The sequence below is a fragment of the Lepus europaeus genome, chromosome 14, assembly GCF_033115175.1.
Source record: "Lepus europaeus isolate LE1 chromosome 14, mLepTim1.pri, whole genome shotgun sequence".
NCBI classification, from domain to species: domain Eukaryota; kingdom Metazoa; phylum Chordata; class Mammalia; order Lagomorpha; family Leporidae; genus Lepus; species Lepus europaeus.
The window spans coordinates 86,891,883-86,912,509 of record NC_084840.1 but is presented as its reverse complement, the minus strand read 5'-3'; the positions used below and the strand labels follow the sequence as shown (position 1 = coordinate 86,912,509).

Sequence of the window (20,627 nt, the reverse complement as noted above, 5' to 3'; positions counted from 1 at the left end):
GGGGTCCCGGCTGCCCTCGCCCGGGGTCCGGGCTGCCCTCGCCCAGGATCCCGGCTGCCCTCGCCAGGGTCCGGGTTCCCCTCGCCCAGGGTCCCGGCTGCCCTCGCCCAGGGTCCCGGGCCGGGGTTGGGGTTCGCCTACGACCCTTCCCCGAGGTCCCCGCAGCAAACCCGTGCGGCCGGGGCCCCGCGCGCCCTCGCCGGCTCCGTCCAGCAAGCCCGCGGACTGACGGGACGGAGCGGGACGGGCAGAGGGACGGGCCCCCGGGAGACGGACGGACAGCCGGCGGAGCGCGGCCCGGCCCCGCGCGCTGGACGGGGAGGGGTACGAACGCCATGGCCGCCGCGGGGCTGACCACTGAGGGGAAGCGGACGGAGCTGGGTGGGACACGGACGGAGCGGCCGCCGGGGAGCAAGCTCGCTTAGGGTGCTTTGCCGGAAGCGGCCGGGCCCGGCCGGGGGGTCACACGGGGGCCCGGGCGGGCGCAGCCCGGCACGGTTCCCCCCACATCGGTTCCCTCAGCCCGGCTTCCCCGACCGCCGGCCGACGACGACGGCGCTCGGCCGCGCACCTCCCAGCACAGCGACTCCTCCGGCGCGCGACGGCCCGCGCCTTATATACCCTGCTAAAAATAGCCTGCGAGGCCGCCTTCCAATCAGAGCGGGCAGAGTTCGAATTGAGCCAATGAGGAGGGCTGTGATGGAGAGGCTCGGTCACGCCAGGCGGGGCCGCTGCGCGAGGTCGCTCGCCATTGGCCGGAGCTGACATCATCTGCGCGCGGCCCTCGGGCCGGGCGCGACCGGATTGGGCAGCGCGCGGGGCGGGCGCGCGGCGGGTCACGTGGGGGGGAGGGGGAGTGGGGGGAGCCAGCCCGGGGAGGAGGTGGGGGGAGGCTGGCAGAGGAGCTTTGAATAGGGAAGTTTTGCAGGGGTTACGTTTGCAGTCAGTCCGGTGTTTGCAAATATTGTGTGGGCTCCGCGCGCGCGCTGCGGGCTGCGGGAGGGTCCGGACCGGGGCGTCTGGTTGAGTTTGCATGAAACTTTCACCTGCCCTGGCGGGGAGAGCTTCGGCTGCGGCTCCAGCGCGCACACCTCCCCGTGTTCCCGACCGCGGGGGCTGTCTTTTCCAACCCGACATGGATGTGCTCCCAATGTGCAGTATCTTCCAGGAGCTCCAGATTGTGCACGAAACGGGCTACTTCTCGGCTCTGCCGTCCCTGGAGGAATACTGGCAACAGGTAAATAGGGATTTTTCCTCCCGTGTCCAGGGCGCCGAGGAGGGAGTGCGTGGAGGCGCCAGGCAGGGCGCTGTGTGCTCGGAGGTGCAGCTTGGGATGAGGACGACCGCCGCGCTTCGAGGCATTTAAAACCCCCCAAAAAAACAAACCCTCGGAGATGCCGGCCCGCTCGGGGCCGCGGAGCTGACAGCCGCGCCGAGCGAGCCCGGCCCCGCGGTGCCCGGCGTGCTGCGCCCCTGCCGCCCGCGCGTCTGGAGCATCCACCGCGGGGAACCCGAACTCCCCGGCCCGAGCCCTTGGCACGAGTCTGCCGCTTGTACCGGGTCCAGACTCCACAGCTGGACGTTGTCATACGAACGCACTCGCACGGACGGCCAAGGCTTTTTTTTTTTTTTTTAAGATTTTGTTTTTGTTTTGCTGTTTGGTGTGTATCCATACAGCTTCTTCTTTTTTTTTTTTTTTAAATCTTACCATTTTGACAACGAAGCATAGATCTAGGGCATTTCCCATTTGTTTTCCTTGTTTGGAATTCTTAACATGAACCTAGATCTGTCTTATTTTTCTTACCTGCTTCTCTTGTTGACCAGGAAAAAAAAAAAAAAAACTGTTTGCACACACCAGTGACTTGTCAGTCATATGACAGGCAGCCCTTCCTAATTGCCTCAAGTCTTAGTTTGGGAAGAAGAACCCTTGTTTCCGGCATTTTACTGAAACTGGAATGTGGGGCATTGGGAATTTTAGAAACTTAATTTTTTTTTTTTTCTCCTTCTAAAAAACCCTGGGATTGCCTGAAGGGAGAGAGACTCCAACACTTGCCCCATTGTCTATAAAAAGATAGCTGGAGGGTCCCCGTGTTGTGTGTCTCTGCCCTGACAAGCTGTTTGCTTTTTGTCACAGAGTGAATTAGCAGATCAAATAGGTTCTGTGGGTTTCAAAGTCTAGAAAGCTTTTAAGAAGGATGAAATGCAAAGTGTTGCAGCCTTCCGATGCCTGCTTAATTGTTCCCGATCCTCTCCTGCCTTCCTCTCCCCCCTCCCCCCTTTTTCCTCCTCAAAGAAGCTGCTCCCCAGGACGTGATTGAAATTGATCTAAGTAGTTTCCTTCGGGCATTTGGGATTTGGGCAACTAGCCAGACTTGGCTCCTGGTGGCCTTCAGAGGCTTTTAAACTCTCTGAGAGCTTGGTTGAGGTCCCTGGTGCTCATCAGGATAATGGAGATTTTAAATTAGCCAGATTATGAAAGTTTAACAAGATCGCAATAAATGTGCTTTCCTGTGTCTTTGGAACATCAATAAAATAACATCGCCGCCTCTCTTCGGAACACTCTCGTATGCACTGTAACTCAGACGTCTAATTTTAGGGGGAGAGAGAAAACAATGATTTCCCCCCTTTGCTTGCTCATGCTTGCTGTTTTGATGAGTCTGTGGGGAGGGGGCAGGATGTGCATATATTACAATAGGAGGCACATTGCTAAGTAAGCATGAGCCCCTTGGGTAGCCTGTGCTCAGGACAGTGCGTGCCCTGAAAATGATTTGTTGAAAAGAGCAGCTTGGTGTAGCAATTTCAGTCTGTGGCATTGCCAGTAGTACAGCCAGCCTTATATGGGCATGCAGGCAACTGATCCTAGTGAGTATCAGGGCAGACATCATTTAATCCTAAAATGTTTCCTACCATTTTTCTTTTCCAGTGGCTAGAAAGTTTGAAATGGTGGGGAGAGGGGATGCTGATCTCGGCAGTTGTAGCTTCTTGAAAGGTTGGTTGTGGGGCTGGGGAGGGGCACCCTGTCCATGACACACTGCATGTATATTTGAACCGGGTCCTTATTTGGCTGCTGGTCAGAATTTCAAAAGGAAGTCTCCTTTGGCATTGCGTGAAAGAAATAGGAGTGATGACTCATACAGTTGTACTCTTGGCCAGTAGATAAAGTTCTTGTTCATTGTGGGACTCCCAGCAGGGCCGTGGAGTAATTTCCCCCTTGCTTCCTTTACAATAGCAGATGGCCATTCTGGAATGATTCCTCCACTCCTGTTGTTGAAGTTTCTTGTTTTTCTCTGACCACTGTAGAAGCAATTAAAGTTTTGTGGCATGCATGGCCCTGCACTTGGGAATGGCATTCTTTGAAAATGGACTCGGTCTGGGCTACACAGGAAATGGGTGGTTTTTCTGCAGCTCCATTGATGTCCTTGAATACAGACAGTTAGCTGCTGTCTGTTCTCTGAGTATGGCCCTGTGTCGTCAGCTGTGTCCCCAACGGGGTCCATCCGAACACATTATGTGCTGTGCAGTCGTTCTGTCCTGTTGTGTGGATACTTGTGGTTTGTGAAGGGTGGATGGATGACTGGGGCTTTCCTTAATACCCAGGGTTCTTGACAGTGTCAGATAATCTGGTTAAACCTGTTTGGGGGGGGGGGTGCAGTGGTGAGCGTAAGGCTGATTTTCTTTGTGTGGTTTACGGGGGAAACGCATTAGAAACGTCAACACTTGTAACTATAGCAAAAAACAAAAACAAAAAAAAAACAGGCTTAGTGATCATCACCCATTGTGGCCCTTCATCCAACACTGGGGAAGCTAAGAGAGGTTTGTTTCACTCTCTGCTTTTCCTTCTGAATTCTTACCCATTCCTAGAAACAAATTTCTTCTAACTTTCCTAAGGACATGGATTCCAATTGCAAAAGGTTTTGCACCCATAGTGGCACTGCAGCAGTTTTATCTGTCCTTTGTTCCTGCATGTTTTTGGAAATGTGCTGTTGGTTCCGTTTTCAGTAGTCATAACAGTCACGTGCCTTCTCTCTTGGTTCACTTCGTACAGACCTGCCTGGAATTGGAACGTTACTTGCAGAGCGAACCCTGCTATGTTTCGGCCTCAGAAATCAAATTTGACAGCCAGGAAGATCTGTGGACCAAAATCATTCTGGCTCGGGAGAAAAAGGAGGAATCTGAACTGAAGGTGACTTCTAGTCCTCCAGAGGATTCTCTGATCAGCCCGAGCTTTAGCTACAACCTGGAGACCAACAGCCTGAACTCGGATGTCAGCAGCGAATCATCTGATAGTTCGGAGGAACTTTCTCCCACTTCCAAGTTTACCTCTGACCCCATCAGTGACGTCTTAGTCAATTCAGGAAATCTGAGCTCCTCTGTGACCTCCACGCCTCCTTCTTCTCCAGAACTGAGCAGGGAGCCTTCTCAACTGTGGGGTTGTGGACCCGGTGAGCTGCCCTCACCTGGGAAGGCACGCAGTGGGACTTCGGGGAAGCCAGGTGACAAGGGGAGTGGCGACGCCTCCCCAGATGGCAGGAGGAGGGTACATCGGTGCCATTTCAACGGCTGCAGAAAAGTTTACACCAAAAGCTCCCACTTGAAAGCCCATCAGCGTACTCACACAGGTCAGTCCCCTCACGGCCCGGGAGGCCGGCCACTGGTGGGCCCCGGAAGTGCCCCAGCCCTGGGAGGGAGCTCACGCTTCACAGGATGCCATTGGAACACACACATCTTCACTTCCTCAGATTCTTTCCACCAAAGAATTGGGTCTCTTTGGAGCTCAGTGTAGAATCGTGAAGACTAGACCTTGGATTTGGACGCGTGGTTGACAGTTGTAGATTTAAGCAAAGAAGAGTCTAGATTGACACCCAGGCTTCTACCCAATTTATCAAGGCTCACCGGTACCCATTCTACCAGGGCCCATGCAAAATATTCAATTGAGCTCTTCCTTTTTTTTTTTTGGAAGTGAAATGCAAGGGTTGAGACCAAGGGTCCCTGGGAGGCATGGAGTATGCTAGTATTGGTGGTAGTGGTGAGAAGCCCAGGGGGAGCCCATGAGTCTTGTCAGCAGTAGTATTGACCAGGGGGTATTTACTGAGAATTTCTCTGTGTTGTTTGATTCCACGTACAGCGACCACTGTGATTCCTTAATGAGGTACCACACCTTAGCTAAACATTCCGTTTCAAACCACCATGACAATCTTAGTACAACGAATGAAAAACTTAGAGCTGGAAGGGACCTCAGGCATCATGTGGTGCAAATTCTGAAATTACCAACAGGAAAGCACATTGCCGAGGCTCCGAGGCAGGGTCCCAAAAGAGCTGGATGACAGAGCCCAGCTGGGGGCCCAGGTTTCTTGAAAACCAAGTCCATGTCTGTTCCCAGCGTACCCTCGAGGCCGGTTTCAGGGACTTGGTTCCTGTCCGCCAGCGCTTTTGTTGAATTCACATTTCTCAGCTGGCCGAGGAGTGAAGTGCACTTGGTCATTTGCTTGCCATTTAGAAAGCGATTTGGAAGGGCTTTGGAATGGAGTTTACCAGAAACTCATGACTTCAGTTTTGTAGAAATGTAGACGGTCCCAGGGGGAAACTACAAAGACTCATTCCACAGAGAAGTGAGTAAGGAGCACAATAGTGCTGGCGAGAAACAGTTGCCATGGAGAAAGCAATAAAACTCTGCCCTCCACCAGGCTGTGGGTCCAGCGGGCAGACACCTCATCCTGCAAGTATTTCACCAGTCTGAGTAATTGTCATTGTTACACGTTAACTTTGGGGCAGCCTGGGCTCTGCCAAACATGGGTGTCATGGGGCAGCAGTTAGAGGAGGCTTGAGGCTAGATGGCCAAAGAGCTGCTCCTAGTGACGTGAAGACCTCCCTTACGCAGAGCTGGGTTATGGATTCTGGAGGCCCCTGGGACCCCTGGTTACGTGCTGCCCTGGCACCTGTTGGGTCTCCCCCTTCTCTCAGCATGTCGGGGAAGTCATGGCTCACTTGTCATGTGCTCTCTTCCCAGGAGAAAAGCCTTACAGATGCTCTTGGGAAGGGTGCGAGTGGCGTTTTGCAAGAAGTGACGAGTTAACCAGACACTTCCGAAAGCACACCGGTGCCAAGCCTTTTAAATGCTCTCACTGTGACAGGTACGTGACACGTATGTGACAGGTAATGTGCATGAGGGCTGTGTTGGAAAAGATGTGTGGGACCGTGGGAATGTAGTGACCAAAACAGAGCAGGTGCGCAGTGTTTGAAGGAAGACAGACACTTTCCTGCCGTGGGTTCCTGTTCTTTTAAGTCTAGGACTTTTGAGAAAGCCTTTCCTATTTTTAATTATCCATACTAAGAGAACCTGTACCATGGGTACCTAAAGGGAGTTCCTTTATACTTTTTGAAAAGTGGCCTCCAAGAGTTTTGTAATTAGAAGAATTAGAAAGGAGGTCAGCTCTCATTCTCCAAAGAACTGGCCAGCTTAATTAATTCACATCCCGATCAGTTGGACTTCCTGTCCCTGAAAACACCGGCATTGACTAGAGGAGAGTCTCACCTTTGCCGCAGGAGAGCTTAGGTTGGAAGGAAGTGAGAGTGGGTCTGTGATGAAGCAAAGGATAGGAACCTAACCGTGCGTCTGCTTTCCGCTCACAGGTGTTTCTCCAGGTCCGACCACCTGGCCCTGCACATGAAGAGGCACCTCTGAGGGCGGAGAGCAGGTGAATCCTGTGGGCTAAGAGGCTTCCAGGCTGAGAGACGGCCGTGGAAGGAGGGATGCGTGTTCCAGCCAAAGCATGCCATTTTGCACCCTACCCAGTTGCCTCCAGGGCCTCTCCTTGGAAGGTCTTTCGAGGGCTAAAAAGTCATGGAGGAAGCGGCATAGCACCTGTGGTGCGTGGTGTTTGGGTGACCCTGGACTCGCCACTGGTACCTAACCTTCCGAGTGGTTCTTAAGCCTTTGCTGTGAGCATGCGCACTGAGAATGTTAATGGTTGGGTTGACTGTATGTTGAGGATCTATTACTGATTGTATGATGAGGCAGACTTTTTTTCCTTGTGGCGCCAAACTGCAAGAGACAGAAAAAAAGTAGTTTGAATGTTTTGTGTGTAAGGAATATACCATGAGATGAGACGACCACCAATCATTTCCTGGGAGGGTGTCCGCACCTTAGAAAAGAAAAAAAAAAAAAAAAAACAATAAAAAACAACAACAACAACAACAACAAAAATACACAAAAAAAATAAAAAGAAAAAAAAAAAAAGAAGGAAAAACTTGGAGGGTGGGAGTGGGAACTCAGGACCCCAGAGTGGCGAGTGATGTGGAGAGGGGGGCCCCCTTCCCCCTTGTTTTGTATGAGAGGAACTCTTGATGTCTGGTGCAGCTATTAAAACGTGCAATGTGTCAAGTAGCTTGTTTCACTTGCTACAACGGAGCTCATTTGTAACCCATTGTATAAGCTGTGTATTTACAAATATAACACAATGATAACTTTTCCTTATAATACAAAGAGTCATGCATGGTCTGGGGAAACTATATGCTTTTCCATTTTTAAACCAAGACTGCAATCTTGATTCCAGTTAAGGAGCAGCTAAGATACAGTTTGTCTATTACAGCGATCCCTAGCCATCTGGGCCTGGCAAGACACAATTTTTTTCCCCCTTCAATTTTGTAACACTCCCTTCTCGAAAGGCATTGTGCAGCATAGGATTATTTTTTAAATGATTCTGAATTTGAATTAACTTTTTGGAGAATTTTGTGATGCCCTTTGAAGAAACTGGACATGTGTTGAGTGTCCAGAAGCTGGGCTGGAAATTGCTGGTCTAATGGTACATTAGGCTAAGAACCTAAAAATTTTCTCAGTTGGGTGGATTAAACCACTAAAGCTTAGAAACTGTTTTCTCATGCAGCTATGTTTCTCTTATTTATGCCTTGAGGACTAATTTCTGGTTTTCTAGCTGTTAATGCACTGTTGACCTTCATAATGGTGCCTTATGCAAGTGACCCCGTATTGGGGGTCTCATACAGGGGTAAGGGTGATGCATGCTTTATTAAGGCTCTTTTTTCACCTGGCATTGTACTGTATCCATGTATAATACAGAAAAAAATTTTCTCTGAGGTCCTCCTTCACAAAGACAAGCGGATGAAAACTCCCTTAAAATGTCAGTATTTGTTCAATATGTAAACAACTTGATTGTCAGTGTTGAGATGGAAAACACATGATGACTGAAAAATCTGACCAATTCTGCCACCATGACACTTTCATGTAGACCTTGCACAACAAGTGTACAGTTCACACCGGCTGTATTTAATATGTAACATTTTCACACATATTAAAAGACACAGAAGTATAAAAAAAAGTCAGTGTATTTGCTTAAAAGGCACAAGTTTCACATATCTATCTAGCTATCTGTTGGTAATACAGAAAGTATACTACTTTTTTTAAAAAGTGGGCGGAATTCTTGTGTATGTATATTTGTGTGTACAGTATGTGTATGTGTATATATATTATATATATAGATAATATATAAATATTTTTTTTAAGGAGAAGCTAGAATGTTTAGCTAGAAAACTCTACAGCCTGTGAAGAAATATTTCAAAATGGCCATAAAGGAGGTAAAAAATGAAAACTATAACTTTTATAGAGGCTTTATCTTTAATTTAATGATTTGCTTTCTTGGCGTTGAATCTATTCCAAACTGCCAGCCTACTCATCTGTGTTGGGATGTCTGGAATAGGGTACCTTTGGCCATTCAGAAGTGGCATGAATACAATACTGGCACACTTGTTGAACTCAGACACACTAAGGTTTTGATTTTGAATTTCAGCCTTATTAGAAGATCTAACCTAAGGGTAAGCTAATCACAGGGAATCTTTTTTAGAACATTTTTTATGCAGATGAAGCTATTTTTTTTTTCTCAGCATGTGGATTCTCCCAGTTTTTCCAGAATTAATTTCCCCGAATTGGCATACCACAGCATGGGCAGCTGATATTTCATCCAGCTGCTGGCTTGTGGGTGTGAATCTTTATACACACACACATACACACATACATGAGTCTGGCTGAGCTGGTATTTTGTTTGATCTTCCTGGAAATGAGCAATGATTAAAGCTCACCTAACTGGTTTTTTATCTGGCTGATTAACACATTTACCTAGAGAACTCCTTTCATTTTATTTAGAGGGAAAATGCACTTTTCTTTTGGCAATTCAAAATCCAAGCCCTTGATTTGCTGGGTTTTGGAAAACTCCTTTTTTGGCCCTGCTGTGTGCTTAGCCATTACAATTCCATTAAGCAAGATGGTAAACAAAAGACAGTAAAAACAAAACAAAAAAAAACACTTGCACTGGCTTGTCTCACTTATGAAACACCATTGGGGTTGTTTAACTGGGTGGGGCTGGGTGCCATATATGTCAATGCCTGTAATTTTCATAATAAGCAAGTGCATAAAGAAGTACATTCTGTTCAGGTGATAACTGAGCCTCAATCAAGCAGAAACTTTTTGCTTGAAATTAAAAAAAAATTTCTATTAGTGAAATTTCTTTTTTTTTGGAAGCACCCTGTTCTCTAAAGAATCTTTGTAAGATTTTTGTAAAATTTTGTTTTACAAGATTTTATTTGAAATTGTTTTTTGCAAGATTGTTATATTTCTGTATGAATGTATTTTTTATTGGAATAACATAAAAGAATTCTTATCAGCATCTTGAGTCTGGTTGTTTTTCTGGGGGAGGAGGAGGGGGGGATGTTGAAACAAATTCCTGTGGCATTAATCATCTTGGCTTCCTCCTGGAGATTTCCATTGTGCAACCCTTAGGGCCATTTGCCTATTTCAGTCCCTTCCTCCCTGCTCACCAGAGCCAGTCCTGGGACCTGCAGTGAGGAGCCTGACACACTCTCTGAACTGCCTCCAGTGTCCTCCAGAGATTGACAAAACCACAACACAGCTTTGGGGCACAGGAGGAAAACACTTGCTGCGTTTTATCTTCCTGTCACTCCAGCCAGGGGAATGTATTACAGAGGCATGCGCACAATGACAAACCCCAGCGACTCTTCTTTCACTTCCCACTCTCGCAGCCCTGCTCTGGCTAAGCAGTGAGAGCCGGACATGCCTCCCTGACCTGGCTGGGCCACACACCTGGCTGAGGTGTGTCTGGGAGGAGTGAGTATGATTGCAGGCGGGAAAGCCTTTCCCATGCCCTTCCTCAACCTGTTCTTCGTTAACACCTAGCCTGTGCTATTAGCACGGAAAGTAAAAGATCATATCACCAGCGGATTTTTATATCTTCTAAAGGCCAATGGGATGCCTTAAGTCTACTGTTTGAATGTAAAACAGACAGCTTTGTGTCTTTTAAGACTGTTCTGGTGGGTAGCTTTTGATGTCAGTCTCAGTTTTACTTTGCTGCGTGCATCAGCTTGGATTGATGGATTTTGCAGTCCACTTTCAGACTATATTAGCCCGCTCAGTAGTGACAGGGTAAAATCAATGCGTGTTTCTGTGGGAATGAGCTCCATTCATAGCTTGACAGTAAGGGTGCCCTGTGTTTTAGGTGGCTTCAGCGCGCAATGCAATCCTACTAGATCTTCATTTGGGCAAATGTGGAGTTCTGTGATTGGGAAGAGACAGTTTAAAGGCATGCCCACATTAGGAGTTTTAGGTCGTTTTCTTTCGTTAACTATGGTAACGACACCACCAGTTTGGAAGGAGTTGTGGTAGGGCAGGGTGCAGGGAGCAGATGACATTTTTGCCAGGATTCATGGGTGTGTGTGTTCCGAAGCACATGTCAAGATGACTAATAGTTGGATTGCCCTGACTGTACAGTCTAAATAAAGTCCTGGTAATGCATTCTCAGCTACTATAAAGACTTGACCACTTTGTCATGCAAAGGCTATGCCGAACAGCTAAGTTATGTTCAAATAAGGCCGTTAACAGAACTGTCGCACAGGGAATGAGCTGTGAAGCTAGAATATTTATAGAAGTCTAAAATATTTCAGTCTGCCTAACAAATTTTTGAAACCTAACTAAAAGAAAGGAAATGTTCTGGCTCTAATGAGCTGTGTGCTTTCGGACAGCACGGTGAGCCACACGGGCCTTAGTTGGCTTCTTGCTAAAATAGTTTGGGCTAGGTCATACATGTCTAGCATTTTCTATAGCACTACAATTCTGTGGTCTCTGAGTATAGGGTGGACTTCAAATTACACATTCACTATCTTCAGGGTGCTTGGTTTAGATCTAGAAAGCTTTCTCGTGTGCCACAGGAGAAAGTATCATTGAAGAAAATTGCTCTAAAAAATGGAAAAAAATATTCTCAGGTTGACGTTCTCCCTTCACAGTTAATTTATTCGGGCATTTGGTGCTTTATGGTACACCATTTGGAAAGCAAAGACAGCAAAAATAACACAACTTCTTTGAAAGGTACTCTTGTAGCTGTAAGTGGAGCCAAGGTTTTCTGCGTTTCCACAATTCACCAACCTCTTTCCATGTCAAAGTGGCTAGCCCCTATCCGCTCAAAGAACAATGGAGACAGTTCAGGAGAAGCTTCTTGCTCTTACATTTTAATTGCTGTAGAGAGAGAACAGAGCTCTTATACATAATTCCCTTCTTGTGTTTTAGTATTATGCCCCCTTGAGTTATTTTTTAATAATTTTCTTTTCTAAACTGAATTGTTCCCTGCACAAAGTTTGATGATTATAATGAAGATGTTGATATCAACTAAATGCCTTAATCAGGAATTGGGAGGCGATATGTACATATTGCTTGTAGTAATACTGTGTGCAGTAAATATAAAACCCATTTCATGGATGAGGAAAACTGAGGCTTCCAGTGGCTATATCATTTTCCCTTCACTCAGCTAGGAAGCAGCAGGATCAGTGTCTGGTACAAGCCTCTTGGATGCCAAAGATCACATTTTTCAATCACCATCCTACCCTGTTTTTTGTCTTGCCCAACCTCTCATGAGTATCTTCTGTTCAATCTGTAGGATTCACCCTAAAATGATGTTTCATTTATGAGATGAGACAGAGCTTTCGCACAATTCGAAAGCACTAAAGCCATAAACTGTGCTGTAATACTGAGAAAACAAAAGTAACCATTTTGAATTGCTTTCAAGATATGAGACAGATGGCACGTATTTATTTTTAATGTTTAAGAATACACAGAAAGCAATTGGGGATGTGACATACTGCATTAATTGGCAGGAATCACCTAACGTACATAGTTAAGATACAAAGAGAGGAAAATTAGGTCCATGCATCACACAAATGAGGCAATACAACAAAGTGTATTTAACTAGATTTATTTTATAGCAAGGTCTTTCTGTTTCACTCTAAGTAATTTTAATGAGAATTCTCTGAACCGTCTGCGAATGAAAAGAGACAAAGAAGAGAGCAAATCTGGGTCCCACATGGCCTGGTAGAAGCCTTGCTGGGTTGAATAATCACTGCAGAACTTGCAGTAAAAGAGATTTAACCAGAATGCCCACTGTCTAGATGATTCTCTCCATACTCCAGTTGTTAATCTATGCACATACCTTCCTTTGTGTAATCTGTGTAGATAGATCAATCATTGGATAGATAGATAATATACAGACATCTCATGGCCATGATCATGGAAATTGTTCCCTGAGATCCTTGGACTCAAATCTGCCACAAACAAGCAACACTTTTTTTCAAAGTCCAAGTGCTTAGATAAGGCTAACTGCACATTATGCCACATACTATCATTTTCCTAAGATCTGTCCTTTGTCTATGACAAAGCACATTTACAGGTGACTTGAGTGTTCCCACTAAACAGAGTTCTGTCCTCCTCAATTTCCTAAGTTTCATATTACCACATTTCATTTTGATTGTGCAAGACTCGCTTCCAGATGTGCAAGATACTTCATGACATGCACTGACATTGTCAGTTTACTCCCTCTGAAACCAAGCAGCATTACCCAAGTGTTATTTCTCTGTGTTGTTGAGGCGATGAGAAAGCAAGAGAGCTAAGACAACAGTGAAACGCAATGTTCCAAATCTTCCCTCTCAGACAGGGATTCGAAAAATCCTTCTCTACCATGCCCACCCTCCGTTCCACACCATATCATCCTCCACAAATCAAGTTATTTATTTGCAAATTCGAAAGCCACAGCACCAAGTACACCAACAGGCATACATGTGTGTCTGTACAGCTGTTGATTTTAAAAAATCGAACTCTTCATGATAATATTGTCTTTGGGAAACATTCAAGTATATAAATCATTTAGTTAATGTAAATTAAAGGGAACATTTGTCTCAGCCAAGATTTAAAATGTTGAGCTATAAAGATCCAAATTTAAACATCTTCTGTCACCATATCCTGTCACAAGAAGGAGACGAGGAGACAGTAGCTACTGGAGAATTTGTAGGGCAACAGGCCACTAGGAAGTTCTCCATTCTATAGTTGCTCTCAGCAATATCCCTTAGGTTTCAGGAGAGTGCACTGCATGGTGAAGGCAACCTTTGCTGTGTGGAGTGGCAGTGCCTGTGGATGATCTCAAAGGACTTGCGTCGGTCTTCTGAACTTCTCCAGTGCATTTTCCCCTTAGTGTTCAAGTATGGCAAGAGGAGGGAACTGGGGCCAGCACTGTGGAGCAACAGGTTAAAGCCCTGGCCTGAAGCACCTGCATCCCATATGGGCTCCGGTTCTAGTCCTGGCTGCTCCTCTTCCAATCCAGCTCTCTGCTATGACCTGGGAAAGCAGTAGAAGATGGCCCAGGTGCTTGGGCCCCTGCACCCCTGTGGGAGACCTGGAGGAAGCTCCTGGCTCCTGGCTTCGGATCGGCGCAGCTCCAGTCCTTGCAGCCATCTGGGGGGTGAACCAGCACATGAAAGACCTCTCTCTCTGTCTCTACCTCTCTCTGTAACTCTGTCTTTAAAATAAATAAAATAAATCTTAAAAAAAAGAGGAGGGGACCGTGGCAACAGGGTCAGTGTGTTCTCCACCTTACCAGAAAGTTTATAGGGTTTCGGTGGGGAAGGCCTGCCCAGAGCTTCTGGCTCACCATTAATCAATCATGACCCAGCCAGCGAGCTTCCTGCACTTAGGTAATCTAGAATGTTGCCTTTTAAGGGTGCATATATTTTCAGGACCGGCTGGGGTGGCACCTAGAAGCCATTCAACCATTCAAGAAGGCAGAGTAGCTGTTGCCCAAGCACGCCATGACCCTTTCTTTAAACTGTAAGATTCCTAGGAGAATTTTAGCCAGAGCATAACCTAGGGGTTACTATTTTCTAAGGGATTTCCAAGACCCATATTTGCAAAGAGTGTACATTCATCCTATTTTGTTTTGTGCAATCGGGTGAGTCGTCCCACATGTAACGACAAGTCAAGACTTCTAACTTCTGACTCTGTGCTTGTTGCTTAAGCTCTTGAACTGTTTTTCACATCTCTAAAATGGGTACAGTAGGAAACCTTTCTGGATCGTTGAAGGATTCAAGATAAGGTCTGTAGAGGGTTGGTATGTGATCTGACAGATAATAACTATTTTATGATAATGGTAGGCATTTTTTTAAATCAGAAAAAGAATTCTCATCCTTCCATTGAACTTACTTAAAAAAGGATTTTCTCATAATTGGCATTTAGATAAGCATGCTCACATTTCGTTCCCGTAATATAATTTTCCAGTAAATTCAGTGCAGAACAAGCATAGAACATTATGCTGTATTTTTATGATCTATAGAGTAGTTTCCTCTTGCAATATTTGCTGTGATACTGAAGTGTTTCAGGAAGGAAATTCTGCAAGTCTTTGGGTACAACACTTTCCTGTCAAAAGCCATGAATATACTGACCAAAGGCAGAACTGAATTGACTAGGAGAGTCAATGGGTTCAATTCACCGTGGTATTGCCAAAGACAAAGGCCTCAGGAGTCCTGGTTGCTTCTAGAGCGAGTGGCTGTAAACCGAGATTTGTTCAGTCTCCCTGAATCAGGTGGACTCCACTTACGTCCCCAATAGACAGATGTCTCATCGTGGTTCTCTGGAATCTTTGCATTATTCCTTACATTCTGTCCAGTGAAATGAGTTATGGGCATGGAATACCTTCACACATCACAAAGTATTCATCTGCGTGCTAGAAGCCAATTTAATTTGGCATAAGTTCTGTCCCATTAAAATCAGAGAGCTAACATTCAACTCTACTTGTTGTATTTTCTTTGTTTTTGGTTTGAATTAATTGATTTCTGTGTACTTTGCTATTTATTATTTTCACCGCCCTTTTTTCTACATGCATAGCTCCCACAAACACGCCTCCTGTGCCTTCATTTTCCTTGGTGAAAAGAAAACACCATATATTTGCAGAGGTTTTGTGTTGTTCTTTCCTTTTTTGTACCACAGTCTCACTGACAGTTTTCAGCAATGGAGTGTGCCATGGAGTCTGATGCATTGAGACCATAGATCTGAACAACGAGACTGACTGATGTGTACCCTCATCCAATCATTACCCGGGAGTAAGTAGGGCAACCATTATTACACCGGTTCTGTAGAGCTGAAACTGAGACACAATTAACTCACACAATCATCGCTGCGAGACACTCAGGAATCCAACCTAACTCATCTCTTCCCATTACAGTAATGTAATATATTTGGCCACTGTATCAATTTCTCACATTAGATGCTACATAAGGAGCAAGTACTCCTACATAAAACATGGGGCAGAACTACATCTGTATTCTGTTGTCTTCTGGCCAGGCTCCCTACTCACCTACTTACCTACTTGCAACTGAACTCCATGGAAGCCAAGGACAGGTGATCCCAGAGACAACTAAGCAGTTCATTCATTTCTTTACTCAGCAAATACTGAGTGCCATTGCAGGTACCACTTTGTGAGTATTTCCACCTCGTATTGCATGATGGTCAATGGAAGAACACAAGATCACAGCTATTGCAGCATTTTCTCTTCAAGCCTTGGTTTAAATCCTGAGATCTTTCACGAGACTTCCAGGTTCTGCTAGCCCAAAGGAAGTATCTTGCTTTTGACTTCTGTCCTTTCTTTCTTATTGTACTTTATGTGATACTTAGCAGGAGACGACTTATGATTTTATTTATTGTTTGCAAAGCATGGCTAGTGAGCTGATCCTTCCAAAGCAAATGCTGTGAGTATGAGGCCCCAGACCACACATCAGGGTTTGTAAGAGCCAGTGCTTTCTCCTCTTGGTGATAATGATGATAGATGCACACATTCTGTGTATATCCATGGCTCCACCACCATCATCCTCACAACCCCCCCCCCCCCGACTCGTTCATGATTTGGTCAGATATGAAGTCACCTGGCCATTCATTCTGGCCACGGATCTGCTCAGGAGGTATAGCCATGAGAATTAGTGGCAGAAGAATGTCCTCCATTCTGAACGAGTATTGACATTTCAACCAGGGGATGCTCAGGACAGACCTGAACACAGTGCACACAGAACTCGTTGTCATGTCTATGCAGTGGTTGAATCACGATGTCAGAAACACCCCTCCAGAGGTGTGATGACATTTCTGGAAAGCCAGGTAAGTGTCGTTACCTGGCCTTTTCACCTTTCTCTCTTCCTCCCCAGAATCTGGGTTTCCTTGGACAAAGAACTGTGTATTTACAATTCAGCATCTCTCACTTCGGGGCACCTAGTAATGCAGTTCAGTGGGTGAAGGAAGGAAGGGAAGAAAAACCTTCTGCCGCCACTTCATCCTCTGCCAATATCATGGATATACTAATTCCAGGAAGAACTGCTAAATAAAATTTGACAACTCATCCACTCCACACTGAGACCCCTGCAGGGAGCCTCTTGGCCTAGAAGTACTTAGCTAAGATCAACCACTCATTTTGTGTTTCACTCTCATCCTTCTCCTTGTTCACCTCCAATGGAAAGCTGATTGAAAGGATGAAACAGTAGATGATCAGAGGCAACTGATCAGGGAAACCCTAAAACCTGTTAACTTGGTTCCGAACACCATGACATTTCAGCAAGCGCTATCTCCATCTAGCTATATCCCCTCCATGAACTCTTCTTGTGTCAACTATATAATAATGCAAAGGACTTACCCACTAAATCCACCAGTGCATCTGATGCTCCAGGAAGAAGCACATGCCTCTTTACAGAACTACTCAAGGAAGTGAAAGTGAAACTTTGTTAAAGTTTAGTGTGCCTGTCACTAAAATTTAAACCATCAAGTTTTTTTAAGATTTATTTTATTTATTTTAAAGACAGAGTTACAGACAGAGGTAGAGACAGAGAGAGAGGTCTCCCATCTGCTGGTTCACTCCCACAAGGGCCAGAGCTGCGCCTATCCAAAACCAGGAGCTCAGAGCTTCTTCCGGGTATCCCACGTGGGTGTAGGGGCCCAAGGACTTGGGCCATCTTCTACTGCTATCCCAGGCCATAGCAGAGAGCTGGATTGGAAGAGGAGCAGCTGGAACTAGAACCAGCACGTATGGGATGCAGGTGCTTCAAGCCAGAGGTTTAATCCACTGTGCCATAGCACCAGCCCCAAAATCATCAAGTGTTTTACATCACTTCCACACTCAATGCAAAACTTTTCAATTTCAGATACATTTCTTTTGCATGTGAGGAATGAATGGGATATTCCCAGACGTCCTGTTAAAATGTATGCAAACCTGAAACCTCATTTTCCACAAAACGTGGATTTTGCCCACAAGCCACTGAATACTGATTTTCTACATAAAAACAGAACAGTTGTCTTTTTCTTCAAGTTCAACTGAACGAGTAAATTGTCACTGCTGTTTGTGTACAGGACACTGCAAAGTACAGGTAGACTTCTTCCAGTTAAAGGGAACTTGATGCCAGTAGTACCTGAGATGGAAAACTCAAGGTCAAGACCCTTTTTGGTGCATCCTGGGCATGTTGTATTTTCTGAGTCTATTTCCATTTTTCTAAAGATTTATTTATTTATTTGAAAGTTGGAATTACATAGAGAGAAGGAGAGAGAGAGGGAGAGAGAGAGGTCTTCAATCCACTGGTTCACTCTCCAGATGGCCACAATGGCCGGAGCTGCACCTATCCGAAGCCAGGAGTCTCTGCGTGGGTCTCCCACAAGGGTGCAGGGGCCCGAGACCTTAGGCCATCTTCTACTGTTTTCTCATGCCATAGCAGAGAGCTAGATCGGAAACAGAGCTGCTGGGACTCGAACTGGGATGCAGGTGACGGCTTTACCCGCTGCGCCCCAGCGCCGGCTCCATGTCTGTTTCTATTCTAAGCAGTGGGATCCCTTCCTCCATAGGGTCACTGTAAACACTAATTGGGAAAGCTTGTGTGCACGTATTGCTGAGGTACTCAATATCTGCGAGATACTGAGAAAAGCATGGCCTCACTCCACTTTCAGTGCAATGGATAACTTAGAGGTAGTTTGTTCTTGTCCCATGTCCCTTCCGTAAGGACTTTTCCACATGCTGTCCTTCTGTTGCACACATTTTTCCATTCCATCAATTAGTTTTGATCAATCACGAGGAAATATCTATTCCAGAGAACTCAGCAACAAATTAAACGTGCTGGAGCCTGAAGGTCTGGTCTCCAGCCTGTTGTACACCACTAGCTCTATGATTTCAGCCAAGATACTCTTCTCGGCTCAGGGAAGAACCCCTGTCTCCTTAAATTCCCCAGACTTGTGTGCAGCTCTCAAGTCCAACGGCACAGAAAAACTCCCTTGACCTTTAACCAGTAGAATTCTGTTCCAATATTATGATGTGGCTGTACTGTGATTTCCCTTTGCTTCAGTTTTATCATTTGTAAAACTGAGGGTGCTAATAACAAACATGCTGGATGGTTGTTAGGATTGGAAATAAAAGGTGGGAGGACTTAGCCTAGAACCTGGCAGGAAGGTAGGTAATACACAAGGTGACTTCAAAAGATTCATGGGAAATGCGCACCATGGAAAACCCTATCTGGCACAGGTATAGTGGTGAAAACACTGTTTGGGATGCCTGCATCCCACATTGGAGTGTCTGGGTTAAAGTCTCAGCTCTTAGATTCCAGCTTCCTACTAATGTGCACGATGAGAGGCAGCAGGTGATGACCCAAGTAGTTAGGTCCCTGTCACCCATGTAGGAAACTTGGATTGCATTCCTAGTTGGTGGCTTCAGCCTGTTCCAGCCCTGGTGGTTGAAAGTACTTGTGCAGTCATTAAGTAGATGGGAGTTCTTTTTGTCTTTCTGAATATCTCTGTTTCTCTGGTTTTCAGATACATACAAAAAATAAATAAAAACTTAAAAAGTAAAAAACGATACACTTTGATTTCCAAATGGTTTTTGCACCAATACGAATCTTTTTCTATTGAATTCAGGCATCATTTGCTGTCTCCCAGGGAGCACACTAGCAGGGAGCTGGAATTAGAAGTGGAGCTAGGACTGAACCCAGCCATCTCAAACGGTTTTGTCACCACGGCACTACTTGCCTGCACCCTAACCTGATCTTTTCATTCCATTTCTCCATGAATTTTATGAAGTGCCCTCATAATCACAGTTCAGTGGGATTCAGACTACTGTTATCATTCCTTCTTGGTAAAACAGGAAAAAGAATTTTTAAAAATGCACTCGTAAACTATCCCGGAGTCCCAGGGGACTCATAGAGAAACACTTTGGATAAGTGGCAAGCAGCACACACAGATGATGTTGGCATTGCTAGTGCCACTTGAGCTCTTAACTCTTCCTTGGATGTGCTTGTATTTTGCCATTCCTGCTAACAGATCCTTTGCTCCAAACAAGTGACCCTAATAAGTGGCTGACAGAAACTAGGATTTCTGCCTTTGGACATGAACATTCCATCCACTTCCAGTCTTCATCTTTGCTTCATGAACAGTCATACACTTTAGAGATAGAGACAAAGACACTTCACAAAGCTCCTAGAGAAATGGGATTAAAAGGTCAGCTTGGGGCCAGCCTTGTGTTCAGTAGGTAAAGCTCCTGCTATTGGCAATGGCATCCCATATGGGCATGGGTTGGAGCCCTAGGTGTTCCACTTCCAATCCAAGTCTTTGGTAATGTACCTGGGAAAACAACAAAAGATGACCCAATTGTTTGGGCCTCTGCCACCCACATGGGAGGCCTGGGAGAAGCTCCTGACTCCTGGCTTTGGCCTGCTTCAGCTCTGGCAACTGAGACCAGTTGGGAGTGAACCATCACATGGAAGATCTCTTTTTCTCTTGGTCTCTCTCTCTCTGTGTTAACTCTGGCTTTCAAATAAATAAATAAATAGTTTTTCTTTTTTAAAAAATTATTTTGGTGCAAAATTTTTGAAATCTAGTCAAATGTGGAGTGTTCAAAAAACCTATGAAAATGTATACTATGAAAATACTATAAATTTTTTTTTTTGGTGCATGAAAAATGAACATATATTTTACTCTCATTTTTTCATGAACTTTTTGATGTACCTTTGTATTTCTGGAGAGGAAAATTCAGCTAAGTAACTGCATTGCTAAGTATTTTTTTGAGGTAAGCCGTGGCCACCTTGCTTTGAATTCATCAGATCAATCCTTGCTTGGTTTGGGAGTTCAAACTGCATTGTCTCCACTCTCCACTATCATTCTGAGGGTTCACAGTAGCTGTAGTTGAGGGATGGGGAATACTTTGGGTAAAAATTGGCCTCAGGGCAACAGGGTAACAAAAAAAACCACCCAGAGGCCTTCATCACTTCCCCCAGCAAATAAC

The 20,627-nt window shown here is 45.5% G+C and overlaps 1 protein-coding gene across 1 annotated transcript; it reads left to right on the top strand.

The window, feature by feature from the left end:
• Nucleotides 1-910: 910 nt before the first annotated feature.
• On the top strand, nt 911-7,204 carry KLF6 (KLF transcription factor 6). The gene is made up of 4 exons (XM_062211093.1): nt 911-1,237; nt 4,046-4,619; nt 6,008-6,131; nt 6,631-7,204. Exons 1-4 carry the CDS (start codon nt 1,034-1,036, stop codon nt 6,680-6,682), a joined length of 954 nt encoding a protein of 317 aa, XP_062067077.1. The 5' UTR covers nt 911-1,033; the 3' UTR covers nt 6,683-7,204.
• The last annotated feature ends 13,423 nt before the right edge of the window (nt 7,205-20,627 follow it).

Bases quoted from the DNA above. Each gene is read 5' to 3' on its own strand.
- KLF6 (XM_062211093.1), top strand. From the start codon at position 1,034: ATGAAACTTTCACCTGCCCTGGCGGGGAGAGCTTCGGCTGCGGCTCCA. The intron at 1,238-4,045 runs GTAAATAGGGAT...CACTTCGTACAG, and splicing joins TGGAGGAATACTGGCAACAG to ACCTGCCTGGAATTGGAACG. The intron at 4,620-6,007 runs GTCAGTCCCCTC...CTCTCTTCCCAG, and splicing joins CCATCAGCGTACTCACACAG to GAGAAAAGCCTTACAGATGC.